Consider the following 25,323-nt stretch of genomic DNA (forward strand, 5'->3'; position numbering starts at 1 on the left):
TGACATTTACATTTATTTAAGGGGCAATAGTAAGTTAAATGGAGAAATAAACAATCCATTTCGCCATGGCAAACTTTAGAGGTATCTGTGCTTAATTTTTAATTTAAAAATTTAGTTAGTTGAGATGGCTGGAGAGTACTTAGAGAACAGCATTTTATTTTTATTTTTCATTTGTCCCTATTTTCCTCCAATTTGGGTGAATCTCATAATTACAGTTCTGTGAAGCCAAGACTGTCCGTGCAGTATTTACCTTTATCCCCGGAAGTCCAGGAAGCCCAGGAAGCCCTGGTTCACCCTACATAGGAAAATCATATAGCATTATAGAATGATATTCACTCAGTCACAATATCTGGAGAAAAACATGGCAAATGTTCCTAGCTCAACACTTTCTGCAAAGATAAATTTAAAAACCGTCTACTTTCAAAAAGTTTGGTGAGATTATACAATTCAGTCAACTCTTGATTTAGAAATGGGTTGACCACTTCATAGATTTTTTGGGATTTTCTCTCTTCCTTTCAGTTCACTGCACATTGGTATCTCTGTCAGATGGTGAGAAACAGGAGTCAAAAGAGAAGAAACTCCCATATTTCATTATTTCTTCATTAAATGATTTGTTGGGGAGGCTCAATCTATTTGCCCAAATGAAGATAATGTGTGCATTTCAACAATGCATCCTATCTCAGTATTCCCTCACCTTAGATAATCAAGAGTTGGCTGTATGAACAGATGGTCACATCAAAACGATATTCATTAAAAGTCTTGCTCACTTAAATAGTAAGCTTTCCTTTTCATTCCTGAATGATGAGAAGAAAAATGAATACTTAAGATTAAACCTAACTCCAGTCTGTATTTCTGACAATTGTTGAGTCTGAGCAACCCTGCTTAGCAGCTTAGGGCTAATGGTACTATGCAGCTGTTGCTGAATACAGGTTTGAGATTAAGTAGTACATTTTGGGTGAGCATATTGGAGTCAAGCTTAACCTTCTCATTTTCACAGAGTTGTCTACATTATTTTAAGCCCAAAGAATGATAACAAGAGGTTCCATTGCTTATAAAATCTCCTGAATTCTACTAAAGAAGTATAAAGGAAAGTCAGGAGAAAATGAAAGTCCTCTCTGTTGGATTGAAGTGACTATTTTTTTGTGTAAATAACATTTGAAGGCAAAAGGGTGATACTATTTCATGATGGCCAATTAGTGGGATGACAACTAAAAGACACAGGAGCATTAAACTAACAGTTAAGTGACAAAATAAAGCATTTCCTTTCATCTAAATGCTTTAACAGTCCGCATTTCAAGGTACATCCACTAAGTCCAACCAGAAAGTATTATTACTTTCAAATTATGAAACAGCATAGTTTGTTCTAGTATTATCACAAAGTGATGTCTGAGACTGCTTATTAAGCTGTGTGATTAGACCAAAAAAGGACAATGGTTTTCTTGATGATTTAGGTCAAAGTTACTTCAGGAATGCAAAAGAAAAATGATTCTGTCTGAAACTATATAAATGAAGGTTTGCATTATGAACAATAAGACTAAAATGAGATTAAGCCAGAGGAGAAAGGCTGATTATTAAGAACTTGTTATTCCATTCAAAGAATGTCCAAGTAGTTAAATTTCACACAGATATAACATTATATATTTGATCTTCTTTTACTTTCTCTTTTACCTTTCAATCAATGAGTTTAAGAGGATCCAGTGAAAAGAGTTTGTGTATATTTTTTGCTGAAAATTCTTTTATATTAAAAAAGTATAAAGCCTTTGAAAACAGTAAATTGCAATAGAATGTACAACTAATAAAAGTAAACATATTGATGGCAAATCTATAGCTTTGTATGGTTTCAGAAAAGTTCCCCAAAACTCATTTTTGAAGACATTCCATCTGAAACATTTGTGGAAATATGTAGGTTGTAACATTATTGTCCAACAGGTGTTCTCGTCATATCTTTCCTTCCCACCAAATGAAAGGATTGAATGACTACTTTAAAGAAAGATATTTATTTAAACGTGCATGCATACATAGACACACACCCATATATTTAATCAAGAAAAAGATATGTAAGACATTATGGAATATTTTATAATGTAGATTGACTACTTACAGAGATTGAGCATTTAACTTTTCTCTACATCATATGTGTACTATGTATGTGTATTAAGTAATAAATATATTTTTTAGTGAACAGATACTTTAGAAATTCTTATTTCTCATAGTTTTCATATTTCATAATTTGACCTTTCCAAGTTTATGTTTATTAGTTGATATGATGAAAGATTATAATACATGTAATGTTACCCTTTGTGGAACACCGCCTAACATTTTTAGGAAGACATTTTTTTCCTATATAAATCCTCTGTCGTTATACCATAAAAGGTTATCTTCTAACTAGGATAAGTGTGTCCAACCCACAGCCCACAGGCCACATGCAGCCCAGGATGGCTTTGAATGTGGCCCAACACAAATTCATAAACTTTTTTAAAGCGTTATGAGATTTTTTGTGTGATTTTTTTTTTTTTTTTTAGTTCATCAGCTGTTGTTAGTGTTAATGTATTTTATGTGTGGCCCTAGACAGTTCTTCTTCCAATGTGACCCAGGGAAGACAAAAGATTGGACACTCCTGAACTAGGCAATAGCTTTTCAGTTAACTTCTCCATTCTTGCCTATTCCTTGGTTCAGGGACTTCTCTCAAGAACTCAATTTGGGGATGCACAGCCCAAAATTTGGGATCAGATCTTGGTCATAATTAGGATTTGGTTCATTATCCCATTCAAAGGGGATATAAAAATAAATCAAAAGTGTAACATATCTGTGTAAAGCTTAACCTTCAGGTTTAGACTTTTGCTTTTTTCCCCTTCCTTTCACCTTTCACTCTCCATTACAGGAGAACATCAAAATCAGGACTGAGCCTTCACCTCATGTCCCTGCTAGAGTGCTCTATATATTTCTAGAGAGTTTAACTGTGAGGGGCCCTTCTGATAGGAGATCAAGTAATTTTACTCCTTTAAAATTAAAATATTTATTTTAAAAAGATGTGGGAAAATTAGGAAGGAAAGAATTAGGTGATGAAACACAATACTTATAAATCTACACACTCACTCTACAAGCACATATATACACTCCAACTCACACATCAATCACATAGTAAACTCTTGAGGCTATAAAAGAAAGAAAATCCAATGAATTATTCCTACATTATGAATATAACTCTAGATCTCAAACTCTCATGCTGAAAAAGACCACACAGTGGAAAGCTAACTGATGAGTTTTTTGCTGTGTCACAACATTCTGTACTTTTCTGGGGTGTCTCTGACACAGGAGCCTAAGTGCCAATGAACCCCTAGCATTGTTCTGAAACGGAGAGAAAATGCCGTGGAAGATCTCTTGAAGCAATTCTGTACTCAGTTCAGTTTATTTCTCTAATCTACATCAGCAGCAAGCATGGACATACTTTACTTTTAAATCAACATTGGGCTAAGTATTGTCAAATCCCGATATTAGACAAAGGAAGTCATAATATTGTGGGAAAGTGGGATTGTATCAAAGGGTAGAATCTGGCCTAAATATTAATGAAAAAGATGATGCTTACTTTAGGGCACATATTCATTCAGGAGAACTGTAAGCTTTTAAGGATTCTGCCCCTTCTCTCAATATAGTTTAAAACTGGATTTGAATGCAATGCAAAGGAAATCCAGTGTTCCCATGTGTAAATCTATAAACTTCCAGAATGAATCTAAACTGTATTTCTAAGTAATCATTATGATAAGGCAACATTTTATTAAGTAATTGAAAATCTATTTGAATATTCCACTCTGAAAACAGTGAAAACTATACAAGATTATAGCAAGTTTGTTTTGGTTTATTTTTTAGAGACACAACTGTCTTACAGACTTTTTAGCAAATCACGGATTTGGAGAGCAGTAAAAACTTAGACTTTAAATTTGAAAAACTAAAGGACCTAAAATTAGATTGTCTGAGAAGATCAGTTGCTTTTTCAAACCAAAGCAGACCATGGATCTCTGTATCGCTAATTCCAAATTTCTCAAATAAAGAACTGATAGGAAATCTTCGAAAATAAATAGTAAAATTTGCAGAGTTCTGCTAGGCTCTTTGAAAGAGTCTCAACTTTACTTAAAACCGGGCCTAATGAGTCATTGCTTAGACTCTTAGTTTTAAGAGAAAAATCTGTTTTTAAATTAGAGAAATGTTAAAAGAATGTGAAAGACCTCCTCAAAAATTATGTTCATCCTAAGTGTTTAAAACGAAGTAATTATTCTCTCAATGACTTCAAGAAGGTGGAAATATTATTTTACTATATCTTAAGGTTCTAAAATACAAGAAGGGATTTATTCTCTCTTTCCTTTTCTGCTAATGAGGTAAATTTTATTTTTCTATTCATATGTTTATCTACAACATCAGCTACTGCTAGACAAAAGCAGAGTCATGATCTTTAAGAGATTTATCCTAATATAGAATCCACATTTACTTGCTAGCTACATCTGTGGTCTAAAATCTGACTGCATAGGCATCAATATCCAAATGCTCAGATAATAAACTGCTAGCATGTGTTTCCTGTTTCAGACTCAAATGAGAGTATGAATCTAAACAGATTCACTGCATGTCCTCTAATTTACTGCTAAAATGATGTACAAATGCAAAAACCAAAAACTACTGTATCTATAAAATGGTATGACTAGTGCCTGTAAATAAAATTTAGTTCATTAACAAATTTAGTGTGTATAACAACACTCATGGCACAAGTAGATATAAGTCACATAAAAAATTATCAGTATGGAAGCATTTGCAATGATAGGAAAAGGAATGTAATTCATAAAGAATTATTCATCACTATTGAGACAGTTTAATAATAGTTAGATAGAAACATCAAAGCAACACAGCAAATTATAGACTTTTTTCCATTAAAAAGTTATTTTAAAAAAGATAGAAACATGCAGATTACCATTAAACATGCAAGATAAATTGTTGGCATTCCAACCCACCTGATCTTTGTTAGTTTCAAACAGCTAAGTATATGTAGACTTTATTTCATAAAGCATCCTTTTACATGTATAAAGTTTGTTTGCACATTGTGCTATGGTCATCATCAATAACTTTTAAAATGCAAAATAACCAATAACACTCTGTAATGCAAAACATGAAAACCACATCATTTTGTAATAATTGTTTTCATATTACACAGTGGATGGTAGATATAAAATGGTGAATATGAGACAGTAAGAACACACTAGAGATAGAGATATTACCTTTTGCCCTGGACGACCAGATTCTCCAGGTTCTCCCTGGCCAAAGAAAACCGAAGATGAAAAAGATGGTCTTACAAGAATTTTCTAAAACCTTTAGGCCTCTGGGCACCGTCACAGGGATGGCCTAGTCCCCTTCTACAACCACATGTCTTTTATTTCCTTTATCCTGCGACTCTACATCTCATTAGACATACTGCTTTAATTTTTTTTTTTTTGCTGTAAATATACCTATAGATCACATATAAATCACATTTCCATAAAAACCAATCAGAAAGGGAAGAGAATGTAAGACTTCTTATTTAAACCTCCATCAAATTTCCCACAGATATTCCCTATGACTTTTGGAAGTCCAATTATTGCAGGAGAATAGGAACAGAGAGATAACCACGTAAGTTGCTAAAAAGGGAGAGAAAGTAGAGGCCTATAAAAATCAGAACTGTAAATCCTGGAGTACAACAAACACTTGCAAGGTTATACTTACCTTAATTCCTGCAGCAGATGATCCAGGGTCACCCTAAAATGAAACCCAGGAGAGATTATGCCACAAGTTATGGGAATAGGAAACATCACAAGCACCCAGAGAGCCATTACCAACACAGGTACTCAAAGGGTACCTCATGACTAATGGGCCTAACTATGCTCCATAAGACTTTGTACCAATATCTCAGCTGTTAAGATGTCAACATTTCCAAGATAAACAATGCACTTCCTAAAAACATGAGTTTACTTCGCATGCAGATACATAAGGATTACATTCTGTGAAATAAACATAAATACGAATTTCTTCCCTGGATACAGTGCTAAAAATACATTGTGAAGCAATAAATTACAATTTAGAGATATGGAACTTTTGGCTTTCTCTATTCCTGGAATTTATTAATGCCATCAGCTATCATTTACTGGGAGTTCGCTGACCCTTTTGCTCTTCAGCAAGTCAAGGTTCAACAGATGAAGTCAGAGGTTAATGATGTCGAGTTAGAAAAAGCCACGCAGCAGATCAGTTTGTTTTCCTCATGAAGCACTGTCACAGTTACAATGGGCACGTTTTTTCCAGCTTTACACTTATTTCATTGTAACTCAGGCACCAGGAAGTTACAGGATGATGGATGACTTGTGGGTGAGGGGGACACATGTGAGCTCTGAGAGAAAGTCTTGAGACAGAATCTGTTTTTTAAAAGGCACTGTATTCCAGCCAGATTTCGTGGAGTGTGAATGCTTCTCTAAAGCAAACATGTTATAAATAAGCAGATAGGAACTAATGGGGAAAATAATATGGAGGGTAGCTGCGAATGTTGCTTATTTCTGAAATGAGGTCAGCAAAGGGCCTAGAATTTCAAGTTCCTTCTAGCCCTCTCTGTCTCATGAATACGCTAGAAGGAAAAAGAAAAGGTCATTTGAGACTGTCAAGAAAATAGAAACAGCCACAGGAGGGAGGCACATATTGGGATTTCCTCAGCTGTCTCATCTGTACAAATGCTCAAGGAGCTCTGGGGGCCCATTTCCTTGTTCTAGATTCCAGAAGCTCCTCATCAATCTCTTTTAGAGACAGACATAAGGCCTCAGGCCTCTGTACACGAGCCACTTGCCCAGCTCCCTCAATTTCTCTCCCCTCTGTCCATGGCTGGCACTTTCTCTCTTCAATTCTTGGCCTAAGCGGCTTTGTCTCAAAGACCCCTTCACCAACCAGCCTAGACACATCAGACGCATGCCCCTCATGCACACATCTTACTCCGTAGCATCATGGTCTGTTCATGTCCACTGCAGCTTACTTTCTAATTGACTATTTATGTTTCCTGCCTATTCATTGTCTATCTCTCTGTTAGACAGTTAGTTGAACATGAGCAGATTTTGGATCTATTTTTATTTAGTGCCCTGGCCCATAGTATATGCTCAATACATATATGGTGAATGAATGAACAAATCTCAAAAAGAATTTTTAAACAGGTTAGTTGTCAGGGATCAAAAAGTAAAATTCTTTAGGAAGGGAAAAAAAAGCTTAGGAAAGAGAGGGAAATAGCAAATTAGCTTGTTAAGTAAACCGATAGTTATGTGAGTTTCTTTGACATCTATAACTGCTATCCCTCCTGTTGAAAATTAAAATGTAACTAAACATAAAGAAGAGGACCCTAATACCGTCTTACTGTAGAATGAAACTAATTTCTCTTGCCAATCATTAATATCCAATTGAGTTCCAAATGGGAAGCAACATAACTATGTCCAATAAAAAGAATATTTATTTCTACTAAATTAAATCTGAAAGCCATCAGTATCAGTGAAAGCCATCAATGAATCAGGTTTGTAATATTTTATACAATAATATCTTTGAATTCATAAAAGCAATTTTGACTCTACAAAAGTTCCTACTTTGTCTCATTTAAACCTCACAAAACTCTCATGAAATAAAGGGACAGATATTATTATTTCCATTTAATAAACAAGGATATCAAAGCAGCTAGCTAAATGAATTTGGGGTTTCCTAAATTCTACTGCCATGTTTTTTTTTTTTTTTTTTTTGAATAGAAAAGAATTGTTGGCTTATTTCATTTTGACAACAGGACATAAAGGCTGTAGTAAACTTGTAAATACAAGGAAGCTGCTTGTATTAATTGTAGTTTAATTCAATATCTTAATGAAAAGCATCCAGATAATCCCTAATGTGAGTAAAGACTAGATTTAGTTCTCATAAAAAGTGGATGGAAAGAAAAAGATAGTTTCTTGAAAGGGCAATATATTTGTGGAAATCTGAGCAGTTCCGTTTGATGGACAACTAAGAGTGATTTTTTTTTTTTCTTTTTTAAAGACTTAGAACTGTGAAATCTCAAGGAATTTTTACAACTTTTAAGTGGTAACATGACTGCTGGAAGACGTTCATAAGTTAAGCATTTTAAAGGATAATGCTGCAAGTAGTGGAAATAAAATAGTGTGTGTTTATAATCCTCCTTCCCCACAGAGTGAAAATGAATACTGGATTAAAGTAGGGGGAAAAACCCCAACTATGTTTTAAGTATACTCTTAGCTTCGTAAGTCAGTTGGCTTGGAAGTAAACATTTCTACAGGGTAAGTTATAGATGAGGAAATACTATAAGAAGATATTTTAGATAAATGAATTTGACTTTACTATGTTTCATTCAAGCATAGTTTCCATTTTTGTTTGTGATTATTTTCAAAACAACACTCAGTAGATAATTACATGTGTGTGTTAATAAGGCACATGTGGATATATGAAGTGAATATAGTGACTTATTTTTATCATTCGTTAATTCATTCAACAAATACTTATCAAGCACTAATTGTGTGCCAGACATATCTATTAATAGATGCTGAGAGCTGGGAGATAACAGTAAGCAATGCAGTTACAATCCCTGTCCTTGTCCTGCATTACAATGATCATTTTCTAATATATGTAGTGCAAAAATATTGTTGATGGAAAGCATGAATGATAATTTATTTTTTTTCTTTCTTTCCTTTTTTTTTTTTGAAATCTGATGTAGGAAGAGACTGTCATGTTTGGAAAATTCCATGTCACTATGCATGCACAGAAGACGTGATAAGCAAATTCATGGCTATCAAAGGAATTATAAGGAGTGCTGTGGAGCATATAGCAGGTGACCTACCTAGTCCAGAGGAGACTGAAGGCTGCTCCAGGGAAATGACTTATAAATTAAGTTTACAGTGGACTGAAGAATGAGTAAGATTAGAAAGTAGAGAAGTGATGATGAGGAGTCGGGGGAGGAGGACAGACAGCAACAGTATTCTAAATTATGGAAATGATGTGTGCTAATTAGGGAAGGCCCGGCACTGATTGGTGCAGGAGTGCCCACTGGGATAGGCCTTCAGGTGTGATTTTATGAAAAGAAGACAGTTAGGTTGGCTCTAAATATGATGTGGCTTCTGAAAAGGCTCAGAGGATGCAAGTCAAAGATGTATTTTCATACTTCATACTTCATACATGCATCTTTGCTATGTAGATGTGAAGTATGAAGATGAAGACAAGTGTGAATACACATAGGCAAGGAAATGGGGGAGAGGGGAGCAAAGAAAAAAAAACAGGCAATGCTAAGAAAGCGAAGGCAGAGCTTTTGAATCAACAGACAGAATTGTGAAGAGTAGAGTGATGTGGCCAAACCATTTAGTGTGCAGCACAAACACCCCATTTCTCACAGGGGAAAATAGATAAGAAATCAATTTCTACATTTGTTGGTGGGGTTAACACTCCAAAGAGTGGGACATAATCCTTCGACAGTAACTCTACACATGGCTGAACTCCGTCTTTGGCAGGTTTATGCTCTTAAACCTAGGGTGTACCATGATTGTTGGCCAGAGTGTGCTGAAGTTGCTGGCCACAAAGAAAACCCAGTCTAGTGGTTTTTATAGTTCCACAGTATTTCCAGATGACCAGTCTGGAAAGGTTTAGATTACTTTACCATCCAAAGGCGCTGAGTTGAATCAAAAGGAAAAAAAAAAATCCTATTAAAGTCAATCAATGACGTAATTTACTACATCAATGGCAGAAAAGAAGGATTTTAAAAAATTTTTACATCTCAAACTTGGTAAACGATGAATGAGTTTCACATACTGTACACAAAGGCCATGAGAAGAGTGTTTCCAACATGCTGGAAACAAATTATGTGACAGAAGGAGGAAATGTTTAAAAAACACATCAAAAATTATATTGCAATTACAGCATTCTTGGGATAAATGCTACAGGTCGGATTACATATTATACACATTACAGATTCCTATTTACAATCCCCTGTTTAGACCCATTGAAGGTTTATAGAAATGATTTCCGTTTTAACTGAAGCATTTCTTATACTTAATTTCAGCTGACTAATAAAACTTTTTGATAAAAAAAGAAAAACAATCTAGTTGATTTCAATTTCCATGTGGGAAGAAAAGCTAATATTTATTGAGAGTTTATTATGTGTGAGTCAGTATGGGAAATGATTTGCATTAATATATAAAATAAGAACGGTATTCCTTTGAGATGACCTTGGTCTTTTCAAAGAAAAAAGCTGTTTTACCATTGTAAAATTAAATTGCAAAAAATTTAATTTTATAATATAATTAGAGAAACAATTTTTGTCCTACATTCCAAAAATGAAACTTTAAAAAGACATCTTTTAAGCATAAAATTCTCTACGTAAATCCACATAGGCATAGTTTAGATGTAGTATAAATTTTTTTCACTTGAAAAAAATTGCGCTCTGTGTAGAATATTTCCTTTCTTTTAAGTGGAGGTTGGTAACTATGGCCAAATTCAGTTGGCCACCTGCAAGACCCAGGAGCTAAAAGTGGTTTTTAAGAATCAAAATAACAATAATATTTCATGACACATGAAAATTACATGAAATTAAAATTTCAGTGTCCAGAAATAAAGTTTTATTGGAATACAGCCTACTCACTTGTTTATGTATTGTCTATGGTTGCTTTCATGCCATAACAACAGAGTTGAGTAGCTGTGACAGAGACCACATGGCCCACAAAATCTAAAATATTTATGTTCTGGCACTTTACTGACTTCTGCTTTTAAGCAAAAACAAGCAAGTTAGATGTAACACCAGGTTTATATATTTAGGGTTTCAAATTTTGACTTTGAGAGTAATCAGGGTATATCATTGGTCTCATTTGTATTAAACAGATTCATGCCATGTTTGATTGCAGCACGATACTTAAAGTTGGCAGATAAATAAAATGGGCCTATAGCAGTGATACTCAACTGTGGGTGGGTGGCTTTGTCCCCCAGGTAACATTTGACAATGCCTGGAGACATGTTTGATTGTCACAACTCAGAGGTGCTATAGGCATCTTGTGGGTAGAGGTCAAAAATGATGCTAAACATCTGAGGGCCCCATAACAGAGAATTATCTGGCCCCAAATGTCAATAGTGCTGAGGTTGAGAAACACAGATCTATAAGAAACTGAGAGCCCACTCTAATTTCTAGACTGCTTGAATATAAATACAATTGCTACTTGGTGACATTAATTCATTCCTACCACACATGCCATATTTATATTAATATTTATGAGAAGAAAAAAGATAAATTTCTTTTTATTTTGTGGCTATGTTTTTATGACTAACCATTATCCATCTGTACTGTAATAATTTTCAAAGTGGAATAATTTCCAAAGTCTCAGCTCTAAGGTTAAATAAATACATCTTCATCACTCAATTACTTAGCCTGATTTAAATTAAAACCCATCTGGGCCGGGCGCGGTGGCTCAAGCCTGTAATCCCAGCACTTTGGGAGGCCGAGACGGGCGGATCACGAGGTCAGGAGATCGAGACCATCCTGGTTCACACGGTGAAACCCCGTCTCTACTAAAAAATACAAAAAACCAGCCGGGCGAGGTGGCGGGCGCCTGTAGTCCCAGCTACTTGGGAGGCTGAGGCCGGAGAATGGCGTGAACCCGGGAGGCGGAGCTTGCAGTGAGCTGAGATCCGGCCACTGCACTCCAGCCTGGGCGACAGAGCTACACTCTGCCTCAAAAAAAAAAAAAAAAAAGAAAAAAAAAAAAAAAAACCCATCTGACTTTATTCTATTTTCAATTTCTTAAAAGATCTTAATCCTGAAAACATAGCACAAGTGAAGTATAACAACCTTCCTATGTCAGAGGTATCTATAAAGTATGAATCCAAGCAAAAGCTGTAATGATAGACTGAGGAAAAATAAGAAGAGAGGAGGCAGAAGACAAGCCCCAAAGCTACTGCAGTATAAATGCTAGTAATGGTTTAAAAGACCCGTTGCCCAGGACAGAATACGAAGCCTGACAAAATATCCAGATTTAGTGGAATTTGAATTGAGGTAAATTTTCAAGACTGCATTAGAGGATCTAATCAAGTGACATTACTTATAATCAAACTTTTCTTTTCCTGTTCTTTTTAAAATTATTATTTCAATGGGTTTTGGGGGGAACAGGGGGTGTCTGGTTACATGGATAAGTTCTTCAGTGGCGAGTTCCGAGATTCTGGTGCACCCATCACCCAAGCAGTGTACACAACACCCAATGTGTAGTCTTTTATTCTCAGCCCCCTCCCACACTTTCCCCAAGGCCCCAAAATCCATTATATCATTCTTATGCCTTACAATCAAACTTTTAAATCTCATTCCAATCCTCTGACATGTTCTCTCCTGAAACTGGTACAAACTGCATCACTTTAGGTCTCTATTTTCATATCCCTGAGTATAAAGGGAGCATCCCATTTACACATGAATAAGTGTTTTAATTCCTTGAAAGCCATATTGCTGAAAACTTAGCTACACATTTTCTATAATTTTTGATATATCATTTTACTTTGAAAATGTTTTAATTTGTGGATAGGAGCTTGTGGAGTAATCACCTTTTATAAATCAAATATTTAAATGTTTTCTAATCTTGGAGAACGATCTCTGACCTTATCATATTTAGCAACTCTCACTCATCTCTCTAAAAATCTCCCATCTTCGTATAACTTGAAATAAAATTTCTTGCTGATATATGTACCCTTTCATATCTTACAAAACTGTACCTTTTCGCCTGTGTCACCTTTGGGGCCGTTCTCTCCTGCGTCTCCCTGAGGAAGGGAAACAAGTGACACATGTAAAATACATTGGTGACATTAAGCAGAGTATTTTTCATTATTTTAAGCTTTCTTTCATGAACACTAGATATTAAAATCTGTTGCAAATGCTCTATAGAGCTAACGTATTTATACTTGACCAGTTGTCTGATATCAATAAAAGAAATTTTACTACAATGAACATGGCTGAACAGTTTTAAACTATTCCACAGTATTAACAGAAGACACTTGCTTATCTATCTTCCAATGCCTTATTTGGGCACCTAAAGCCTCCTTAATTCTGTCTCTCCTCAAAGCTCCACTCAAACAAAGGTTTTCTTCTGACAGTTCCCTGAATATGCCATGGGCCTTACCACCTCTGAGTCCTTCTTCATACTATTTCTGTCACCAGGATCCCTCGTCTCTCTTTCCCTTTCCATCTGTATAAATCCTGCCCTGTCTTCAAGCATATCTCAAATCTCCAGGGCCTCAAAGTACATGACAGGGCCCTCAAAATCTGTGGACTGAATATTTATTTTTCTGGGCCTACATGGTTTGCATTTGTGAAATGAATGTTTTATGCTTTACTAGAAAAATATAAAAAATCATAGTTTATGCTTTTTTGTTGTTATTTTTGAGACTTCCTATGCCTGTTCCTTCACTGACATCTCTTTTTTGCCTACAGAGCAATGCATTAGGGAAATAAAGCATTCGTTTATTATCCATGCTTTCTTCCTTCAATTCTGAATTCTTCAATATAAGTCTTACAATATGTTATGTGGAAATGTTATGGACTTTGGAGGCAGGGAGACAGCCCAGTTCCAGCACCTACTGGGCAAATGAGATTCTCTTTGCATCAGGTTTCTCCTGTGCAACGTAAGGGAAAGGATAATTTACACAGTTATAAGAAATAAGTGCTACACTGTGTGGAAAGCAACTAGGACAGTATCTGGCACATCATAAGCTATTAATGATAACAATGCATTACTATTCACATATTCCATAGGCTGGAATGCAGTCACTTTTCTATTACTTAAAAAGTTTCTCAAAATAGGACAGAAACTATTGATCATAACTTTCTTGGGAGAGGGGAGAAAGGAAGTTGGGAAGGGAGACTTTCACTTTTTCTCTGTATTTTGCTTTATTCTTTCAAATAAGCATGAAGTCAGTCTGCTTGGGCATTTGTTTATGGTGACGAATACACTGTGCAGGCCACGAGAGCCTGGGACACTTTCTCTAATGAACGCCTGGTATAGTGCTGATACTGCTCTTTTTCCCTCCTAAATTCTATACAAAAGAGTCACCCAGTGACTAATTAATTTCAAATTAATTACCATGAACTGATTGGATGCTAAATAAATGCCCTAGTAATGTGTTATGAGGGACCTTTGATAGGCAGTTGATTTGCATGCTTTTTATAAAATTGCACAAAAATCCCTCTATTAAAAAACAAAACAAACAAACCTTCTTAGTAGGGAAACTGGCTCAGAGTAATTGCAAAGCGAAGGGTTTAACTGAACTGCCCCCTCAGGAAACTGCCCTTTCCACCCACATATTTTGCTCTCCCTCTACTAATGTTTTGTTTTCTTTACAATGTTGAAAAATACAGTTGTAATCAAGAATTTTTCTTGATCTTTAGATAAACTTCTTTTGAGATTAGAGGTCATAAAACTCATTTGTCAGAAAGACCATATCACTTATGAAGAGCATGATGCAGTAACTTGGTAGTTTCCTACTCAGCATATTTTTCAAACACTATTAAAATAAGTAGCATGAGAACCAGGAAAATAAGTATCATAACATGCAATCAGAGCCTAAAAATAATCAGGACAGGCCCAAGTAAGGAAGAGTCTAGGATAATTTAACACTCTGCTTTTCCTATTCCTCTTTTTGGTTTTTATGGGAATTCTTTGTGGGCAACCTTCAGATAATTGCTGCCGGTAAACATCTGTACCCCTTTAACCTAGTGACATCAGAAGCAGTAGAGAGAGGTGCGGGTGCTTGGAAAAGTATTAGAACGGCATTAGCAAGTAGGCAGACCAGATTTTGCAGGCCTAAGGATTTTTGAAACCCATCTAAAAGCCTGATACAGAATGTTTAAATTTGCTCCCTTCCTCTTCATTTTTAAATATTTGTTCTGAAGGTACATCGGCACCTTTTTCTTTATTTTTTAAAAGTTTTTTTTTTAACCCAAATTTTTGTCTATACGTAAGAATCACACTATTTCCTCCTTCCACTAATTCACAGTTTGAAAAAACACAGGGGTCATTGTATCTATATCTATATATCTATATCTATCTACCTACCTACCTACCTACCTAGTAATCTACCCACCCGTCCATCCATTCACGCATACAGTTTAGTTTGGGTACTTCTTTGGTATGCTGCTGGTGGGGAGTAGGGAGAGAGGAATACAGGCAGAATCATTCTTACCTTTTCACCTTGTTCTCCAGGTTCTCCCTGAGCAAAAAGACAGAGATTGGGTGACATCACATCATAAAACACCTAATTTTATGATCCTTACTAAAGAAAACAGATATTGAACTTACTAGGTAAGTTATGCATGACACTTTCTATTTTGGCTACATGTAGTTGCCATATGAAAACAAATGATAAAATGAGTTTCCTGGAGAATGTGAGCATGAATATCAATTATCAAATGTAATCTTAATTTTTTGCTTTTATAGCACTAAGAAATGTATTTGAAGATTATCATCCAGAAACTGGCTTTTGGAGCACTAAGGAGAATGATGGTGTGGCAATTCAATATCTTGAGAGGCTTCTTAGCCTACAATTTTTCATTCTGCTTAAACTCAGAGTTAGTAAGGTGGACTAGCATGCTTTTCTGAAAATCCTTTTATTCAAAGGATTCCCTGGTTTGTAAATAATTTCAAGGTTCTAGGGTGCCAGGGTAGTTACCCAATCTGTCTTGCCCTAATATGATCATAAACAGTCCTAATCTTGAACCCCTTACAATATCATAAACTCTCTTTAGCTTCTGGTAACCAGCATGTTCCAGATCAGGTATATTTTAGGAGGCACCTTCAGGAAAGACACTAGAATGGGGCAGAATTGAAGTGAGTTTAAGAATGATGTCCTTACTCAAAATGATGACCTGGATGGCATGAGGAGTAAAATGCAAAATGGTGCCCTGAAGAGAATCTCATTTTCACTTTACCCAGGAAAGGACAGAGGTTGGAGCAGGAGAGTAGGAGTCCTAAAGTAAATCATATACATTATGATGTAGTTTCCTATGAAAAGCTTGAGTGAATGTTGCCATAAGATCAGACTGCTTTGGAAAAAAGATGAAATAAAGCAATTATCTTTTTTTTTTTTTTAAATGTATAACCCACTGCAGAAGTCAGTTTGGAAGCCAGACTCTTTTCTCTGGAACTCAACCTGACCCTTTGGCTTTCTGCATTTCTGGTCACCTTCACTGCTCAACACCCAACCTGATGGTCGCTAGGCAACACCAGAATAGCACTGTGAACATGCATTAAGCATTAACTCCTATTGTCTGGCTTTTTAGCATGCAGAAAGAGAGAGAAGAAGACAGGAAAACAGCTAGAGTCCCAAAAGGAATATTTTCTTTCCTCTCCTGCAGGACAAAGGACAGGTCTATAAATTTAAGGTCTGTCCTAGGCGCCTGTCAATAGCAAATGATCTGTAAAATCAGCTGACAGGCATCTGTGGGTAGGAATACATACCAGCACAGCTGATGGGATTAGACATTAGTTTTGTACTTCAAGGGATGTTCGCTCATCAAAGGATTTGGGATTTGGCTGCCTGCTTGATTTAAATTGTCACCAATCTTTTTATATTTAACTGATTCAATTTTTTTTAAGAAACAAAGAAAACTTGGAATAAAAAATCTTCATTACATTTTTCCCCTATTTAGTAATTCAGACTACATCCATTTTTAAATTTTAAACATCTTTAATCTGCCTTCATCTGATTAACTGGTTATGTTGTGTAAGAGTTGGAGGTGGCCAAATCTTGGGGAAAAGCCATAGTGAATGTCATCTTTAGTAAAGCATATGTAAATATCAAAATTTTAGGCAATATGGACATGACCTATGTTTTTATGTACCCATTAAGTGGTAAAATGACAACAGTCAGATTTGAAACATAGGCCTACTCATGTTATTTAAGTATCTCAGAATAAAGATGTTAGACAATCACATCCCATTTATTTTTCTGCATTTAATACTAATGAGAATCACAAATGTAATTAATTCATTACTAACAAAGTTCTATACTGTAGCAGAGTATACTATTCACAAAATACTCATTTAAGTACAACCGGTGAGATTGTTAAAAATTGTATTAAATAATAGCTTACAATTTCCTGACAATTCATGTGTCAAATGATTCTGCTTGACTTTATTTATACTAACCTTTGGTCCTGGTATTCCATTCTGTCCTACTGCTCCAGGCAACCCAGGCTCACCCTCAAAAGAGAAAAATAGATACTACTAAGTAAAATAGACAAAAATCAATACATTACATGGATCATTAGAGGAGACAGCCATCTAATAATTCTCTAGAAATAGATAAAGAGTAAGTAAGTGACTATTAGTTTAAATTCAAGTTAGCTTCCATGGTCCAAAATGCTGCACGTAATGGAGCAAGGATACAATGGGGTTAATTTCCTTTGTTCAGTCTTATCATCATTAAGAAAACTGAGGCAACTTACCAGCAGAAATTAATATCTAGCATGTTGCTGGGTACATTGTGAACATCAAATAAATATTTTCTGAATGAGTAAAAGACATCTGAAAATACAAGACTCTCTTGGCAAAAAACTTTTAAGTGATTCATCAGCTCAGAAAAAGAAAGAATAAATCATTCTGTTTTCACATTAGACTTAAATGAACATTTACAAACCTAAATCTTGAAGAACATACACATCTTTGAACACCTACTTAATTCATTTAGACACATTGACACGAAAGTAAACACTAAAAATAGCTTTGGTTTTTCTTTCCAATTTTATTATAAAAAGAAGAAGAATAAAACATTCAGACTTATGGATCTCATTGTCATATCAAGCGATACGCTTTTGGACAAAAGATGATGGTTATTAGGCTAGAAAAAATTTCCTATTTCAGAAAGATGATGATGTTTACTAGTCTTTCAAGACTCTGAACCAGCAATTGTTTTCCAAAGAGGCAAAGCTCCCTGAAGTGCCTAGAAACAAGGAAAAGATACTTTGGCCCTTTATGCTTCCATGTGGCTCAAACTTACAGCAATTAGAATTCTGTTCTCATTTTAAAACATTCTGAAAGCCCTTCACTGTGTGCCCCAATTACTGGACAACTTTCTTCTTTCCATTGAGGCCAGCAAAGTTGCTCCTTAGTTGATTTTTAAAAAATAGACTTTATTGTTAGAGCAGTTTTAGGTTCACTGCAAACTTAATTGATTTTTGAGAATGTTTTCTAAGTCACATGGAGGGCAGGAATTCTGTCACTTTTACATTTGTGTTCTCAGCTTCAAATACATGTATGTTAATAATAACAGTAACATTTCTTAAGTGCCAGAATCTTTATAGTCATTGACTCAATTCTCACAAATTTCCATGAGGTAGGTACTATTTTTATCTCTATTTTACAGGCAAAGAAACTAAGGCACAGAGAAGTTAAGTAATTTGTCCAGATTTACATAACTATAGTCAGGACTTGAACTTTCATGGCTTAAGAAGTTATGCTCTGGCCATCAGAGAAATGCAAATCAAAACCACAATGAGATACCATCTCACACCAGTCAGAATGGCGATCATTCAAAAGTCAGGAAACAACAGGTGCTGGAGAGGATGTGGAGAAATAGGAATGCTTTTACACTGTTGGTGGGATTGTAAACTAGTTCAACCATTATGGAAAACAGTATGGCGATTCCTCAAGGATCTAGAACTCGATGTACCATATGACCCAGCCATCCCATTACTGGGTATATACCCAAAGGATTATAAATCATGCTGCTATAAAGACACATGCACACGTATGTTTATTGCGGCACTATTCACAATAGCAAAGACTTGGAATCAACCCAAATGTCCATCAGTGACAGACTGGATTAAGAAAATGTGGCACATATACACCATGGAATACTATGCAGCCATAAAAAAGGATGAGTTTGTGTCCTTTGTAGGGACATGGATGCAGCTGGAAACCATCATTCTCAGCAAACTATCACAAGAACAGAAAACCAAACACTGCATGTTCTCACTCATAGGTGGGAACTGAACAATGAGATCACTTGGACTCGGGAAGGGGGACATCACACACAGGGGCCTATCATGGGGAGGGGGGAGGGGGGAGGGATTGCATTGGGAGTTATACCTGATGTAAATGACGAGTTGATGGGTGCTGACGAGTTGATGGGTGCAGCACACCAACATGGCACAAGTATACATATGTAACAAACCTGCACGTTATGCACACGTATGCTAGAACTTAAAGTATAATAATAATAACAAATAAATTTTAAAAAAAAAGAAGTTATGCTCTGGTTTATGAAGTTATGCTCTTAACACCATGTTACACTGATAAGTGAATGAGTATATCTAGGAATTGGGAGAGAGTAGATGATGAATATTTCTATCTCAATTATTATTTGGTTTATAGTCCCACTTATAAATGACTGTCAGAATATATAGAAACCTGAATTAAATATAACCTACATAGAGATGATTTTTTAATATCTACCAGATAAACTAAGCAATGTGAAGCTTGTGGTGTCTTTCTAGAATAGCGAAAAGTATTTTACTATTATAGTGGATTATTAAAATTGCTAAAGTCTTAACCTCCTGGAAAAAAATTCTGCTTCCTATATAAAGTCACACTGTAATTGTAACTCTTGCACTTTCCTTGGTAAAATGGGAAAAAATGTTGACTTAGAATAATGATGGTCATTACGGGGAAATTTTGATGTGCCATTTGTACATAACAAAGGATAAGAACTTGGAAACAGAATACATCCTGAAAAAGGAGTATCATTTACTGTGCAACCAGAAAAAGACCTATGGAGTCTGCTTGCTTCAAAGAATCCACAACAGGAAGCACTAATATCATAACTCATGGTTTAATGCAAATAAGAGATGCCGCCAGGAAACAATGCAAACTTTGTTTAGACTTTCAAAGAATAACCATGGTAGCAGAGTTATTTTTTTAAAAACTGGTTAAGCCTCTGGAACAGGACAAAAATTCATGCTGAGATTTTGAAGCAAGGAAGAGAAATGTTGCTGAGGTATCTGCATAACATTGTCCTTAATATATGAACATTGAGGGACTAAAGCTTGATCTCCTTTTTTTCTTTGATTTTTTATGTTTTTAATCTTTAACATAAAAGGCAGCAAAAAATGGTACCTGTAATCCCCATCGCTCTATAATAATTGTTTTCATTTTGTCCCGTCTCCTTCTGGTCTTTGTTATTTACGGTTACATTATTTTCAAGCAATTGTAAACATATTGCATAGCTTGATGTTCTGATTTTTAAAATCTTTATATGCACATTTGTTTTCACACAGTATTTGTGAACACTGTCTTGTGAATAGTTTAATCATCTATCAAAGTCAGGTGTGATCATTTGTTTAATCAGTCCCACATTGTTGAATACTCGTGTTCTTCCAATTTTTACTATTAAATATAAACCAAAATAAACACCTTTGTAAATACACTCATATTTTTCTGTCAAATAATTTAATTATGATAAATTATCTAAATTTGTTTTATTAGTCAATGGAAACATTTTATGGCACTAACTGCATATTTCTAAATTGCTTTCTAAAAGAGTTCTGAGTTTTATTTGCTTTTATAAGCACTTTAAAAAATTTTTCATAGGCATTGCTTTTATAGGCATCCACTCTGTGTTACTTTTTGAAAACGTTTTACAACAATGTTTTTTCACAACAGCATTGAATATCACAATTTTAATTATTTTTGTGGCTATTTTAATATGCACAAATGAGAGCTTACTGTTGTTCAGTTTTAAATTTTTTACTTGTAAGCTTAAATATTTTCTGATGGGTTCATCATTTAAGTAGGTATTCACAAAATTTTACAGCTGAAAAGTGAATAAAGCTAGAGGAAAAAATGACTGATAGCATTTTACCTTTATAATAGTTATATCAAGCAACACATACTCCAAGTTAGATTAAGGGACTACAGAGCATTCTGTTATTGTCCACACTTAGTTTCCCAGGTTCTGTGCAAAGAATATAAAAGAGAAACCACTGTACAAGTCTGAGTTTCATAGCCAAGCTACAGAAGTCTGTAGGTGCTGATTATTCAACTAACAGTGAAAATTTACTATACGTTCTACTCTAGACTGAGTGTTTCCTGAGACATAAAGATGAAATAGACATGACAAGTGCCTGTGCCCAAAGAGCTTATTTTTGAGTGGGGCAAATATATACATATATGTATACATATACACATATACATATACACATACACATTAGGGGGGCATCTAATTGAGTTCATGAAACATTTTTGGGGGAAAGTTTTCTTGCACTTCATGAAGAAAGAAACATAATAAATAGAAATCAATGAGAAGTCTTACTGAGGAATAAAGCATACATCTTGTATTAATATCTTTCAATATATCAGGACAAAAATCATTATCATGAATCCTCTAAATAAAGTTATCATGATGTTACACTATTACATAATAGTGAACATGTACATATACAGAAAAATATATCAGAAAGGTACAAACAAAAAAAATGGGAACCATGTTGTGTGTGTGTGTATGTGGGTGGGGGGAGCTGGTCTCATGTGTGTTGCACAATCTATCCATCTATTTCTGAACACATTTCATACTTAAAACACTGAGGGTATTCCATAGATGGTAATAAAGAAAAACGGCAGCTAACATCTTAACCACAGGTAGATTAATGGGGTTTTGCTACTATACTTTAAATTTAAAGGCTATTCCCAGTATGACCATTCCCAAATGGCCATTTCCATTTTAGGCTGAAAACAAGTTGGACTGACTTTTAAGAAGGATGGCTTGCTTCTTTCATTTAAAAAAAAAAAAAAAATCCAACTCTTTTGGAACTCTAATGTAAAATATTACTCACGGCCATTACAATTATTTCAGGAACTGTCATTCAAGGGCTACTTGAATGAATAGTTAAGGATAAAAAGAAATGCGGTTTTCTTATAAATACTGAGCACTCAAAGGAAGTATGTCATCTAGCAGTAATATTGCTCATCATCACTTGAATCACGATAGATTTCCTTTCTGGAAATTGGAATGAGAATGGAATGGACCTATACGTTATACCTGGAAAATGAGCAGAGTTTAAACCTATGTTGTCCAATTGGTACCACTAACCACAGGCAGCTATGGAGCAGTGGAAATGTGGCTAGTCCTAATGGAAATGGATGTAAGTGCAGAATACAATTTTAAAGATTTAGTAGGGCAAAAAGTGTAAAATATCTCACTAAAAATGTGAATATTATTATTCTTGAAATATTAATTCATATCATGTTAAAATGATAATTTTGAATAGACACTGAGTTTAAAAACTATATTATTAAAATTAATACTACTTCTTTTTACCTTTTTCCAATGTGGTCAACTTAAAAATTGCATATGCAGTTTGTATTTGAGGCTTGCATTATATTTCTGCTTCTCTCGAGCATTGGTTTAAACTATAAAACTATTTAATTGTTAGAAGACATCATGAACCAAAAGCCTTTAAAAGCAAGGAAGGAGTACTATCAGTATTAAAGCAAGTCAACATACAGCAAGACTTCAAAATGGAGACTCCACTTCATTGCATATGCAGTTAAAATGCACCACAGAACTCTGCCAAGCTGGAGCAGTATGTGGCGGGTGGAGAGACGAGAAGCAAGCTCCGGCTCAGGCCAGAGTGGCTTTTGGAGGGTCCAGGAGATCAAGTTCTTGTGTGTAACATGGCACAGCCAGTCTCTGTACTGTCTGTATGGTAAGCTAGTGGTTAGAGGCTGACTCTAGGGACCAACTAAAGGAGTTCTTTGCCACCCACCAGCTTCCAACATTCTCTTAAAAGCAAGTCAGGCATAGAGCTCCCTCACTCAGTTCTCTGCAAGCCTGTCCCATCTCATTCAAAATAAGAGCCGACATCCTTACAATGGCCCCAGCCCCACATGATCTGACTCCTACTGCTCCTCTGACCTCCCTTCTGCTGCCCCCTCACATACTCCAGCCACACTGAACCCGTCCCCACCTTGCTCCAGTGTGGAAAGCATCCGCCTGCCCAGGGCCTTTGCACCTGGGCGTTCTCTAATGGACCTCCTATGTTTTTTCCTCAGATAGCCATAGGATTGATCTCTCACCTCCTTTAGCTTTGAATCAAGCATCCCCTTACTACAGGGGTTACCCCTGAGTTTCCCCCACTCCCCTAACCACATCACCACTCCCTGTAAAGGTGTATGCCTGTGCCTTTCTCTATTATACCAACTGCCACCTAAGATACAACTTTGTGTTTCTTTTTGGTCTCCCGCCATTAGGACTTTCAGGTTTGGCAAACAAAAATATAGGAGATGGAGTTAAATTTAAATTTCAGATAAATAATGAATCATATTTTAGCTAAATATATTCCAAATATTAAATGGGACATAGTCATATTAGAAATTCTCAGTTGTTATGTGAAATTCAAATTTAATAGGGCATCCTATATTTTATCTGACAACCCTATTTTCCACTCCCATACCCCCATCACCACTAGACTATGAGCTCCTTGAGCAGAGGACTTGGTCTATTTAGCTCATTACTCTTTCACAGCACCTGTTAAAACCACTCACACATAATAGCTGTTCAGTACATCAGTGTTAGAGGAATGAATGAATATAGGAGAACCAAATGCATTAAGCCTACATGAAGATGTGAAGCACTGAATAGGCCAGGTAGGAAACGAGACAGCAAGGCTGCCCAACTGGGAGTTTGGAAAATAGTATAACTGTCACGGCAAGAGATGGCTCTGTCTCAGGCACCTGCAAGGCAGCCGCCATGGGAAAAGAGAAGGGAGCAAGGAAAAGATGGGAGAAATGTTAACTCTGCAGTGGCGCACCTCCAAGTCATGCCCAAGTCAGTCTGAATCGCTAGGATTGAAGGACACAGGCCCAGCATGGGGTAGAGTGAAGAGAGGTGAGTGTGAGTCTATGAAGGGCAGGGTGACAGCAATGAGAACGTCAATGGCTTCCAAGAAAATCCCTCCAGGACTCTGTTGGGGGAAGAGTGTTTACCTAGAGGACTAAAGGCTCCAGCAATTCAGCCTGTGGGTCCAGAGCCTGGGGCATTGTCGACATTTCCATGTACTGCTCATCTCTTCCGTCTGCTTCTTCCTTCACCCCCAGTGCCTCAGGTGAGGGGTGAGAAGTAGCAGGGACGATGCTGGTTCTATAAATTTTCATGTCATCTAAAGTTCCCCAAAGACCCTCTCAGAATTTACACAAGTGTCATCATTTACTCCATGAACTCACTAACATCTGCTTTTCCCTAAGCAGGAGCACTCACAAAACAGTGAAATATTTTAGTGAAAGGAGCCAAGCCAGTCATTCTTAACAGTGGAAGAAACATTCAGAGAGAGGAAGTAACTTTTCCAGAGACAAGGAGCCACAAAGAGGTAGATGTGAGATTAAAACCCAGGTCTTCTGATTCCTCATCTTGTGTTTCTTCTATTCAAGCAGCTTGTGTCTAAAAATATTATTCAATTTTATCATGTTTCTTTTCTGTTTAATTTTCACATAAAATAGTAAAGTGGCTTTAGGACACTAATACCAGCCTAATACCATAATACCAGCTGTTCCACATAATAGCTGTTCAGTACATTGGTGTTAGATGTACTGAACTTCCAGTTCTATGACAAAGAACAAATTGCTTATGCTTCCATTCGGGCTGTTTTTCTCTTGTAAAGTGTGTGGGGCTGAGTCAAATATTTGCTTTCTTCCAACTCTAAAGGAGTAAGATTTATTACTATTACTAGTTGTTGCTGTTGCTGCTCTTGTTGTTGTTGGACTAAAGACGTTACCCGGTCATTCTTTATTTCTTAGAGATCTGACTAAATTTGGCTCAAGTCTAAGACTTGCTTTTTCCAGTCCCCTGCTCAAGCCTTGCATCTATACATGTCTCTGATTTGCCCCACACCAATTCAGGTGGTTCAGTCAATTCTTCACCAGTTTCCTGAAGAATTCCTCTCTGCAGGAATTTCGTGAATTCAAGATTCACCATTTGGTCTTTCAGGAAGGCGTCATCACGGAGCTGAGTCTGTCTTCATCTTACTGGCTTCTCCTCTCTCCCTCTTCCACCTCACTGTCCTCCTTCTTCCCTCCCTCCTAGACCATCTTAGGAAATCGGCTTCTCTCTCTGTGTAGCAGTTCTGCAGTCTTTAGCTCCTACTTGCATCCCCAATCCCTGATTCTTTTTCCTTTTCATTCCTGGAAGCACAGGAAGCTGTGTAACATGCAAAAGTAAAAAGAGAAAACCCCTAGCCTGGACAATTAGGTTTGCTTATGCGTCAGAGAACTGGCATCCCTA

At 36.1% G+C, this 25,323-nt stretch overlaps 1 protein-coding gene across 2 annotated transcripts in view; it reads right to left on the reverse strand.

The window, feature by feature from the left end:
• The window catches only part of COL25A1 (collagen type XXV alpha 1 chain), a 512,691-nt gene that overhangs the window by 77,785 nt on the left and 409,583 nt on the right, over window positions 1–25,323 (reverse strand). For both annotated transcript variants that reach the window (XM_007999508.3, XM_007999509.3), the window contains exons 13-18: window positions 17,199–17,252; window positions 15,235–15,261; window positions 12,772–12,816; window positions 5,743–5,775; window positions 5,262–5,297; window positions 251–295 (exon numbers count right to left, since the gene is read on the reverse strand). In XM_007999508.3, coding sequence (XP_007997699.3) covers window positions 251–295; window positions 5,262–5,297; window positions 5,743–5,775; window positions 12,772–12,816; window positions 15,235–15,261; window positions 17,199–17,252 — 240 coding nt within the window. The remainder of the gene's footprint in view (window positions 1–250; window positions 296–5,261; window positions 5,298–5,742; window positions 5,776–12,771; window positions 12,817–15,234; window positions 15,262–17,198; window positions 17,253–25,323) is intronic.

Source organism: Chlorocebus sabaeus, chromosome 7 (genome assembly GCF_047675955.1).
Source record: "Chlorocebus sabaeus isolate Y175 chromosome 7, mChlSab1.0.hap1, whole genome shotgun sequence".
Taxonomy (NCBI): Eukaryota; Metazoa; Chordata; class Mammalia; order Primates; family Cercopithecidae; genus Chlorocebus; species Chlorocebus sabaeus.